We start from the raw sequence: 12096 nt of genomic DNA on the forward strand, positions 1-12096 counted from the left end.
AATGTTACATTATCACAAACATATGTTCAATAAGAACAGAAATTATAAATCATAGCTAATCTAAAATTTATCTATTTTAGATTTATTAGTTAATACGGCTAATCTAAAATTTATCTATTTTAGATTTATCAGTTAATACTACTTTTTATTGATGCATGGGATGACGCATATTTTTAGAGGGAAGTATGTCACAACCCTTACTTTAAGTTATTATTATTAGTATTTTATATATTGTGATGACTAAAAACAATATTTATATATTTCAAAATTGTATTTTTGGCATTACTTTAAACAATGTCATCAAATTTGGCCCATTTGCACACGCATTTCCTCTTCAAACAAACATCTAAAAAGGGGTAAACGAAAGTCAATTATACTCAAAATAAAAAATGTAGCACTAACAATCATAAATCTTCTCTGACATTTTTACTTTCATAGTGGAAGTGTTGAAAACTAAAATAATAAAAATGGCCAAAACTGAGTTGTGGCCCAGTTGAATGCCCACACAAGAACTGAGAATTTGTGGAATACTAAAATTTGCCATGAAGGCGACCTATTGAAAACTTTATAAACATTTTAAATTGACTTTATTGAGGATTAACCACACTAGTTTGACAGTAAAGAAGGCGAGGAAGAGGTGGGATTTGGATTTGGACTTTGCTTTACGTATTCATCTCTTGCATGTGGAGCTTTGGCATGACGCCTACACAAGCATTGCATCTTGTAAGTCAAGTCTTAGTTTTCCGAATCGAAGTATCCAATAATAAACAAGTGTATTTTATGTTTTCTCAATTGACGTATGAAATAATAAATAAGTGTTTTGACAGTTGGCGTACCTGTCCTGGCGCTTCTCCAGAAAGCGTTGCAGAGAATGCTTTCTGGCAATTGGAAGATCCGCGCCTGTGCATTTTAAATGAGGTGTTATTCACAATTCAAAATACGCGAGAATAAATTTTATTTTGATAGTTCGAGTTAAGAAGAAAGTTTTTGTCAAATTTGTGTGAGATAAAATTGAGGAAAAATATTTAAAAGATTGCAAAAAAAGATTGGGAGGTCTTGCTTTTAGTGATCTTTAAAAATCATTTATTTAAATAGTCTTACATACAGCAATAGTAAATCATTATATATTGTAATTGAGGTCTCACTGTAAGTGATCTCTGAGAATCATTTATTTAAGTAGTCTTGCATACAGCAATAGTAAATCATTTATATATTGTAATTGTTTTTGAAAAACATTTTTTATTGATTCATTTGTATATTACTATTGGAAATTTGTGAATCTACCTAGACTTCATCAGCCTTTTGTCTTTACCGCTAGATTAATAATCTATTAAATATAAAAAGTTAAATTAAGATTTTCTTATTAATATTTTTATTTTTTAAAATACAGATAAGCATTGATTAGATCTATAATAAATTATTGTTAATAACAAATTTTTAAATTAATCTAGACATAATTAAAAATAAAATAAAATAAAACGAAGTCCGTGATTTCATTTGTGGCGTACCAGTATTCGTCTTAAACCACGGTCTGAGATGGTAAATGCTGAAAACAGTGTAACAAATAATAATAAAGAGTTACATGATGAGAGGTCAAGCAATGGATATGATTTGGTGTGTATTTTTCCAAATCCGCACATGCTAAATTTTGAAAAGAGATAGACATGAATGATGTTTATGGTGGGCCCTCCTGGCCCTTCAATCTCGTAAAAAATCTCCTCAGCCTGTGCTCTGGAGTCTGGACCAACACGTTAACTAATATATATATATATTGTTTTTTGTGTTAAAAAGATGCAACCACCCTCTTGGAGGAATAAAAAGCTGATTTTAATTAATGATCATAATTATGTTCGTTGTTTTGCACAGGCTGACAAATGCAGAATGGTTTGATGTTTGTCTAAATTTTAAAATAAATTTTAGAATGTTTTTAAAATTGATTCTACGAGATTTTGCATTTTGAATCTACTAGGCTGTGATCTAAAATCTCTGTGAAAAAATGATTATGAATCTAAACATTTCAAATCAATATTTTGAACTGTAAAAGAAGTTCGCTGTAAATAAAAATTCCAACTGGAAAAAAGGTAGTTTTGCCTCATACCTGAGATCTTGCGAGTGGACTGACTGTAAATCGCTAACGAAATCGATTTTTCCGGTGGTGATCGTGACACCAAACTGCCCTTGTTCCCATTGCTGGCCAGTAACATAATGGCCCGTGCCTGAAATTCAACTTATTAAGTTTATAACAGATTAAAAGTATGAATTATTTCTAATTTTGATTGTGGAAGATTTATTTTCAAAATTTCACATTCATCACAGAATGTGATGTTTCTGTGATGAAAAACCTGGAGGAAAGATTTCCTGATATGAAATCTTCAGCGAAATTATTTTCAGTCAGAATTACAAACAGTAATAGTACTTTTTACTTTTGGATTCATAGATCATAGAGCTTTTAAAAAATCTAGCAGACAGAAATAAAATATGAAGAAATAATGTCTTTGAAGAAAATATATCTACAATCTTATAAGCATCCTACAAACAATAGATTCTGCGCACCTTATCTGCCGAAATATCATCATAAACGTTTACCATTCCGTCATAGAAAATGGTCAACTGAGCAGTAACCCCAGCTTGCTTCTCTGGAACAACAGATCCAGGCGCCCTAGTAAAACGATACATTGATTTTTACAAAGATCCTTCTAAACCAAACTAAAGATAACCTCGACGGAAAACAAATCTCAATTTACTCTCAATAGCATGTGTCTTTTCTTTTCCTAAAACTTATTTACTCTCAATTTGAAAAATCACTGCGAGTCTCTTCAACATGTACCTTAATAGCGCGGGTAAGGCTGTACAAACGCCAGATTGCTGGCCGGGCAGATTCTTTAATTTAATTTTTTCTTCACCACTGCAGTAAGAGAGAGCCAGTTGAGTTGCTGGATTAGAGTCGGCCATGAGCTTCATCCAGGAAGCCGAACCAGCCTTGCCTGTACAAATAAAGTCTCAAATATTCTTACTATTCAGGGAAAAAAAATTTCAAGATCTATCAATTATTATGTTAACTAGATGAAATTTTCGGAATCCGTGAAACGTATTTCAAAGATTTCAAAATTCAACAGTTAATTTATGCTTATTACTTGAAATTCCAGAACCTACGAACTGAAAAGTTACAAAATCTAACAATCATTTAATGTGAAAATGCTCGAAGTTTTCAAAATCCATGAAAGAAGACGGATGCTCTTGCTATTCTAGAAAGTTTCGACTATCTTATCTGAAAATAATCGAAAATTTCAAAATCGACGAAAGATGTGATGATATTTTCTGTATCTTTACTTTGAAAAAGCATTTTCATCAAAATTTGACAGGATCTGTTGACTTGTACGACTAAAAACAGACGATTTTTTTTTTCCTCAAAATGCTAAATAAATCCTGTAAAAGCTGTAGCCTTCCTAGTTTTCTAGGCTCTTTCCTTCATCCTTTTACATGAAAGCTTGTGGTGAAAAACAAAATGAAAAGCTTAAAAGAAATTTCAACACTGGAAAAAAAGTCATCCTTTCTCATGAAAACTTGCCGTGAGAGAAAAAAATGAAAAGCTTGAGAAATATCAGTACTGGAGAAATTTGAAAAATTTGAGAAATACCAGGAATATTAGGACAACAGTCCCGCTGCTTATCCTTGTTTTCTTCCGAGTCTCCAATCATGGCTTCCTCTTTTTCTACCGAGACTTCACTATCATTACTTTTCTTAGCATTTCCGGAAGCAAGAAAATCCATACTGTACCTTATAATTCAGGAATTACAAAGAAAATTGGTAAGTTTGCCTGTTCCAGCGGATCTTTGGCAAAGAATTTTTACCTCCTTGTGAAAAGCTGTCTGCGGAAGAAAAGTTTGAACCACTATCTTGGCAGTATTTTGGGCACGTGGGAATAACGATGACCTACTCATTTTCTTCATACGCAAAAGAAAAATTGTTCTTTTTTTCTTAAAGCACGCGGTGAAATAGATAGAGCGGGGCCCACCCACGTACAAAGCGATGCTTCCCATTTTCTCACGGCTCGATAACGTGTCTATGCGACATAGTTTCTTTATTGACAAGAGTGCGAGATAAACAATGTTGGAAATATCCACATGTTTAAATACAGCTGGCAACGTTTTGGAATCTTTCTATTCTTTTTCTTCAAATTATGATTTTTTTCAGAGTGATACTTAGTATTCGTCTATAAACTCTAAAACATATATAATATTCACATTTTTAAATATACCTTCTAACTTTCTATATAATTAAAAAAAAAAAAATGAATAGTCCTTTTCTATTAATAAATAATAATAATATACTCACTTACTTATAATTCACAAAAATGGCTATGATGAATAGTCCTTTTCAACATTTAGCATCTATTAATAAATAATAATAATAATATACTTACAATTCACAAAAATGGCTATGATGAATAGTCCTTTTCAGCATTTAGTATCTATATAAATTTTTTAAAATAATGTTTTTTATAAATAAGTGATGCTTAGTATTTGTCTATATATGTATTAAAGGCATTTGAGTTTAATATAGTGTAGATGCTTACAACACGATTATGTTATTACCAATTGTCTTTTAACATTATTATACAAAATACTCTATGGTTTACACATCTTTGAGCAGGGGTTCCATGGGAAGGGCTCTGACTCTATTTTTGTGGAGCACCTTTTCCTACAATATAGGAGCCTCGACTTTTTGGCCCACTAGATTTAGCCCCCACCAACTTAGGATTTTTTTCACCACATGTCAACAATTTTTAAATTATTTTAAAGATTTAATGATAATAGTAATAAAATAATGACTTCATAAATTTAAATTCTTCAACTGATATTCATGGGAGTAGGGACCACTAGCTTCCTTAAATTTAGGAGCTAAAATTTTGAAGTTGAAAAAAAATAAAATAAAATCATGGGATTGTTCACCTTTAAATATTCCTAAAAATGCTCACAACCACCCACTCTATTTTTAAGGAATCCTCATGGGGCCCACCCTTCTTTATTCCCACCATAATATGGTTGTACAAACAAAGCAAGACAATCATCTCCTTCTTTGCTAGCTAGAAGAATGCATGTCTAATACTTTGATACATTAAAATTAATGGTTATTATTTCTAATATATTATGATTTCTAGTACTAAATATAGAACAGTTAACACATAGCATGGTTAGCACATTCTCAATGCCCTAAATTTATTAGATCGTGAGTTTTGTTGATGAAAAGGATATCAAGTGATTGAAGTTGGTAGTAAGGATAAGAAAAAGTAACATATCTAGTTAACACATAGGTGGTTAACACACACTGAATGCCCTAAAGTTGTTTGATAGGTTTTGTTGATGATAACTTTGTCATATTTAAAAGGATAACCTTAACTCTAATTGTAAAGTTGACCCAATGATGCATTCAAATTGTAATCATGTATAACGTGTTATATTTTCTAACATGACAACAATTCAAATGGGTTATTTTTTTTAGCTCATCATCATTTTAAAAGAGAGTGGAAATTTAGAAGCATGTAAAGGATAGGCATGTAATACTAGCAAAAAAGTTAAAACTTTTGGGTTGAATGACAATGTATTATGGCATGATAATATTGATGTATGTAGAAAATGAGAACAAAATTTTAAATGGAAGAATATAGAGGCTTCTTAGGAGAGGAGCCAAAATATTCGGTCTAAAGGAGTCTATATTTGTTTTGTATACTATAACATTTCAAATTTTGGATGTAATAAACATGCCTTATTTTGTCTACATTTTTTTAAAACACCTTTTGTTTTGCATTCCTCCAAATACTAGACACGATTTCGTCTACCCAACAAATTTTTTTTTGTTTTGTCCACAAATGTTGGAAAAACATTGCTTGTTTTGTTCACATATCCACATATGGGTTCAAAACATAATTTGTATTACAATATTATAAATATGAGACATGCATTACGTATTTTATTTTGGTCACAATTATTTTTTACACATTGTTTATTTTGTTGATATACATTTACAAAACATTATTTATTTTGGCCATAATTTCTTTAATTGATAGTTTTGTTGAATATAAAGTCAAAATATTATTTTCTTCATATTATGTGCATAAAGAACTAGTATTACATTTTGTCGTTTCAAAACACCATTTATATAAATAAAAGACAAGATACCTCATTGCATAAATAATTCTAGGTACCAAGTTCTCCTTCTACCATTTCTCATTTTCAAACAATACTCACATAGAGCCCTTACTTTCTACACACTCCTACCTCATGTGGTCATATCTACACCACAATAAACTATGATGTCATGACTTGACCTACGGTATTCTAATTTTTAGGATCTTTACGATATTTGATCATTTTTGACCTAGTCTTTATGATTTAACTTATGCCAATATACTTCAGTCACCTTATTTTAGACTTGTTATCTCAATATTCACTAGGAAATTTGACTTTAAATGACAATCATTTTTTTAATTGTTCAAGGTGATCTTATGGTATGCATGACACAATGATATGATCATATAATGCACATTATAATTATTATGATGATGTTTCATGCATATAGATAATGTTTATTGAAAAATACATGTGATGTAATCTTAATGGATCATGGTATAATATGGATACTGATTGTATGATAGATTTTCTCAAGTCTTTGATTTTTTTTAGGGTGAAAGATGAGAGTATGGTTGAGGTAGAAAAGGTTATCTCCTCAATAGGGTTGGATTTGGATAATCTAGTTTATACAAACACTCCACTCAATAGCATATCATTAAAGATCTAATAAAATTAGGCTTAGGATTGATATGAATGTGTTAATGGTTTATTTAAATTAGATTAATGAGTTCTACTTTTTTTTCCTACATAAAATCTACTAATATTAACTATTGAAAAAATAGAGGAATTTACTTTTCCACATGAGATATAAATGCTCAACTAGAAAGTTGTATGTTATAATTTAATTTGACATTTATTATGTAGTATCTCATATAGAATGTCTTTGTGGTGGAATAAGATATCATATCGAGCTCCTCTCTCTCTCTCTCTCTCTCTCTGATAGATTATTTCTCTCTTTTTTAATTGAGTAGTGACACTAATATACAATAAAGAAGTGTGCAATATTTAAATATAATGTCATGCATTTGGGTATCATTTGGATGGAAAAATATTAAATATATCTAGAAGGGCAACCAAGAAGCGATTACAAAGAGGAGAGTGTTTTTTTTAAGGAGGGAGAACAAATTCCTTAGCACACAAAATGCAAGTTCATTCTTGGAAAAGAAGCAAGAAGGTATGAATAATGGGGAATCAAGAATTCTTTTAGAGCAATAGTAAAATCTTAAAAAGAAGAGAGGGGAATTGTGGTCTAGAATTCATTTTTCTTAAGTTAGAAGTTACCAACCTTGGAAAAACTAAATTTAGAGGTCAATTAAATCCTTCTTTGAAATGGTACCAACGGAAACAAAATTGAGGTGCAATTTGGAACAATGGATTTATCTGCTAAATAATCATCTATCAATTGTCTCTAGCTTCTAGGTTCTACTCGATACCAAAGATAACTTTAATCTAAACCCCCTCCCAAGAAAATGTGTAAAATCTTGGCGAATCTTACATTTTATTTTATGTTTTTTGGGAGAGGGAGAGGGGAGTAGGGGGAAGATTAAGTATTTTGGAAAAAATATAATTCAAAGTAGGGGAAAATTAATTATTTTGGTGATTTTTTTCTTGCCATAGGAAAATTCCAAAAAATCTTGGTGATAAATTCATTAATTTGGGGGAAAATATATAATGTATGAGGCGAATGTTGGAAAATATATAATGTATGAGGTGAATGTTTTCCTTTTGAAGGAATATATATATATATATATATATATATATATATATATAAAATGTATGAGGCAAATGATTTTCGTACAAATGGAAAAATAAATAAATATTTTTGGCAAATAACCATTGTTCAATACTTTTCATGCGGGTCAACGCCAAATGGAAATTTATTAGAGTATCACTTTCCACAATGTTATTGATTAGTGTGATGTGTACGTAACATTCATCTATCATTCGATGATTATACATCAATAGTTGAATTTTATTTTAGGCCCAATGTCTTGAACAAAACCTTAATTCTCTAAAAGTCTAAAAAATGGTGACATATCTCCCTTCACCCAATCCCTTATAGTTCAAGCATTAAATAAATGTCGTCATTGTCAGTAACATTCTCTATCTTCAATTGCACTCTTTATGCACCACTTCCAATTTAGTACTAATGATATTACCAATATATAAATTTCACACACATTTATGGGAAATATTTGCAAAGATTTAATAATTTAAAAAAATTAGAAATAGAAGGACAAAGGAATGAATATGGTTAGAGAAGGAATTGTAAGGTAGATGAGGTTATTTATGTAGGCAATTTAGCTCTTCCTTCTTCCTCATTTCTTAATTTGTCATTGGTATATAAATTATGGTAGTTAGATCTAGTTTTAGTCTTTATTTATAGATAATTAAGTTGGTTTAGGCCATTAGTCTATAGCTAATTGATTTTCCTATTTCTGTAGATTTAGATGGACACTCCAATTAGACTTAGATGTACATTTGAGGAGGCCCAGAAGGCCTTTTTGGACTCCTTAGATGAAACTCTAGAGTTAATTTGTAGGGGAGTGGGCCTTTCATAATTGAGGTTGTAGAAATGTTGTTGGGCTAAGAGTTTTTGTGGAATGAAGAAAGACACTGATTCAATAAAGACAACACATCTTAATTTCTGGCATCACTTCTTTAATTCAGAGGAGAAAAGGTGGACATAAAACAACTGCTAAAGAAGGTTTCAAAGAAGAATATCTAGGCAAGGATGTTGATGTTTTCGTGTTTGGAAAAATAGGGGTGTTGGTTCCTTGGGCAACTGAAAAACCCAATCTTCTCCTCCCAGGCTAGAATATGGCCATGCAACCTTTTCTGATGGGTACGAATGCTTGGCAATTGAAGCACCATAGGAAATGGGTATTGATTTCTAGGGATATTCTTCATAAGTATTTTTTCATTGACTAAGTAGAGGAGGGCCAACATGACTGGCTTGAGGAGTTCTCTTAGTTAATCCTCTCTAGAGAATTCTAATTAGATAGAGGGGTAAATTAGTAGGGTTCGCCATGACTCGTCAATCCTTTTTTTGTTTCTTTTTTCTATTGTTACAATCATACCTCGCAACCTTTGGTTGTGGCACTAGTCCACATTGTAATTCTCTAAAAAAAGTAATAAAGATTTTACAAGTTCATTTCAACTTGTGTTTTAAGAATAAAAAAATGATTCTTAGACTTCTTAAATGTTTTGGATTTAATGTTTTGGAGGGATCCAATGATATTTATGATTCTATCCATGTATATGCAAATTTTTAAAATTGTTAATGAAAATTTGGGTGCTTTGGACTAGGCAATATGTTTCATTCTCTCTTTTATGAATGTAAAACAAAGGATTTTATTTCTTGGTTTTCCATTTTCCGTAATGTAATGAATATTGAAAGTTTTGCAAGTTTGTTTCAAGTTGTGTTTTATGGATCAATTTCTTGATCAAAAAATGAAAGAAACAAAAAAAAATTGTTGTAACCCTAAATCTAATATGAGAAAGAAATACAAGATATACATTCAAATTTATCACTTAATTAAATTTAGTGTAATTGTAGTTATGTAATGAAAACTTAGTGTAATTGTAGTTATGTAATGAAGCATAATATGATTGTAATTAAGTTTATTATAATAGTTGTTAGAGTAAAGGATTGATTTCATTTCATTTATTAAATTACCTTTACTCCCTTCTTAAGATTTCCCTTTATGCACATGCATTCTTATTTAATAATTAAATATTAATTATAAAATTCCATTTAACTCTTAGGGTTTCCCTTTTAGGTTTTACGATCTCCTTATATTAGGTTTTACGATCTCCTTCTATAAGGATTGATCAATTGTATTTTTTCATTCATTATTTTAGTTTGATAATATATTCTTGCATATTTTCAGAGCCAAACCCTTACCTTCTCTTGTCTTTTTCTTCTCTATGATAGGTTCTTGCATGCAGGTGTTCTAGGGTTAGGTTAAGGAGGACATAGGGAGTTTGGAGCAATGTGAATTGAAGGGAGCTAGAAGAGTTAGAATGAAGGATATGTGAAAAATTCTAAGTCTAGGATTTTGTAAATCTTGTTGGCTGTAACTTGGAAGGCCTCACAGTTAGGCATGTATGTAGACTATTTGATGAATCAATAATGGAGTTGTTGTTCTTTCTCTCCTTGGTGTTGTTTTCTCTGTGTTATTTGCTTATATTGTGTTTATTCAATGGGGTGGTTGGATAGTTAGGTGTGCCTTCGGCCCTAGCTTTTCAATTTCTCCCTACGTCAATAGATCAATGGCCTGAAGTGTATTTTGGGCCAATTTTGGGAACAATCGCCTCTTTTTGTAAATGTCCCCTAGAAATAAGGCACGTGTCACGATTTAACACTGAACTAAATATATTTAAAATATAAATTAGAGTAAAACTAAACATTAAATAAATGTAATAGCTAATAAGCTCAATTTAGTTCTATGGAAGACTGGCTCAATGTAATATCCCCATTTTAAGATAGAATTTTAATAATAATTAGATAATACAATCTTATTAAATAAATGCTGATAATAAAGTTATATTAAAACTAATACTAGGAAATAATAATTATTTAATCTATATTATTAATGGAATAGTATTTAGTATGATATTGTAAATATATAAAAATAATAAAAATTCAATGAGTAAATAAAGAAACAAAATTAAATACAAGAGACAATATTGTAGAAAGTATGTTAACTTTCTAAATAGAATTTAATAGTAAATAATAATAAACACAAATAATTAAATAAATAAATAATATAACATAGAATAATATAAATTAACTAAATCTAATGAAAAGTCAAGAGATGTTTAATAAATAGACATGACTCCTTAAAATTAAGATATAAAAAGGCAGGAGAGTTTATTTTAGAGAGGGGAGAAAGAAGAGAAGAAGATATGGGTTCAAAAAGGAAAAATGGAAGAGGAAAGTAATATGAAGAAAATAAGGAAGTGACTTTCTGAAAAGGTATTAATGATGTTGAAAGGATGTGAACCTTTGAAAGGGTCATAATTATGAATAGTTGTGACCCTTCAAAAATATTGTGATTATAAAGTATTGGGACTTTTCAAGAGATTTTATTTATGAAGTGTTGTGACTTTTCGAAAGGATTATAACGATGAAGTGTTGTGACTTTTCATAGAATTTGTATTATGAAAGGTTGTGACTTTTGGAAAAGAAGAAATAAAAGAGTATATTTTGTCCTTTCCTTATAATTAGAAAAGGAAGAATTTTAGAAATTAAATATAGAGTTGAGATAATTCTAGAAGGAATAATTCATTGAAGGACCAACTAAAGATAGAGCCACATGGACCAAGAAAAGAAGAAGGTGCTAGCCATTTTTTACCCCCCCTTCATTTTCTTGACACCATCATCAAAATCCAATCAGAGATATCTTTCATGAGTCAAGATTGCTCAGTCGATCAAAATATGCTAAACCCTAGCTTTTCGCACCATATTTTGATTTTCATATTTCTACCTAGAGCTACAATCTTTTGATCGAGGGTTTTATCCTCTAGTCGTAAGCCTTCAATGTTTTCCCTTTGATGTTATGAAGTATGGTGCTAGCGGGTCATCATAAGGTCAATGATAAAGTCTCTCGACCACACGATCTTCTTCTATCATAGTATAGTGTGAGTATATTTTGTGGTTCACGATCTCACGATATTCCTTTGTGGTTGTGGCATCATGGGTGCAATATAAGATGGTTGCAATCTTATAAGTAGAGGAAAGATTTTTGTAAGATTGTAAGGTTAGATGATAATAGATAGGACGAGGGTCAATTGTCAATCTTACAAGATGGTGTGTGATCGTAAGATCATAGTGTTAGATGATGGAGGTTCGCAATGCTATGAAATGACATGTATTGTCATAGTATCTTGTGATCGTTAGATCATAGGTTGGTAAAATATGGCAGAAGTTTGATAAGTTAGCAGTCCTTGATTAACTAGG

General features: G+C 30.6%; 1 protein-coding gene across 2 annotated transcripts; it reads right to left on the reverse strand.

The window, feature by feature from the left end:
- Positions 1–347: 347 nt before the first annotated feature.
- LOC149572106 (protein TIFY 10A-like) lies at positions 348–3889 on the reverse strand. 2 transcript variants are annotated; one of them, XM_089813403.1, is made up of 6 exons: positions 3638–3889; positions 2828–2984; positions 2554–2659; positions 2099–2216; positions 837–900; positions 348–703 (listed from the first exon to the last, which is right to left on the reverse strand). In XM_089813403.1, exons 1-6 carry the CDS (start codon positions 3768–3770, stop codon positions 607–609), a joined length of 675 nt encoding a protein of 224 aa, XP_089669529.1. In that variant the 5' UTR covers positions 3771–3889; the 3' UTR covers positions 348–606. The 2 variants fall into 2 exon arrangements, with proteins under 2 accessions (XP_089669529.1, XP_089669530.1); XM_089813404.1 differs by lacking the exon at positions 3638–3889 and adding an exon at positions 3331–3530.
- Positions 3890–12096: the final 8207 nt, after the last annotated feature.

The sequence above is a fragment of the Cupressus sempervirens genome, chromosome 2 (genome assembly GCF_028749045.1).
Source record: "Cupressus sempervirens isolate cs-2001-9-10 chromosome 2, ASM2874904v1, whole genome shotgun sequence".
In the NCBI taxonomy this organism is placed as follows: Eukaryota; Viridiplantae; Streptophyta; class Pinopsida; order Cupressales; family Cupressaceae; genus Cupressus; species Cupressus sempervirens.

Bases quoted from the DNA above. Each gene is read 5' to 3' on its own strand.
- LOC149572106 (XM_089813403.1), bottom strand. From the start codon at position 3,770: ATGGATTTTCTTGCTTCCGGAAATGCTAAGAAAAGTAATGATAGTGAA. The intron at 2,660-2,827 runs GTACATGTTGAA...TCGTTTTACTAG, and splicing joins GCCTTACCCGCGCTATTAAG to GGCGCCTGGATCTGTTGTTC. The intron at 901-2,098 runs GTATGAGGCAAA...TAAAATGCACAG, and splicing joins GTCCACTCGCAAGATCTCAG to GCGCGGATCTTCCAATTGCC.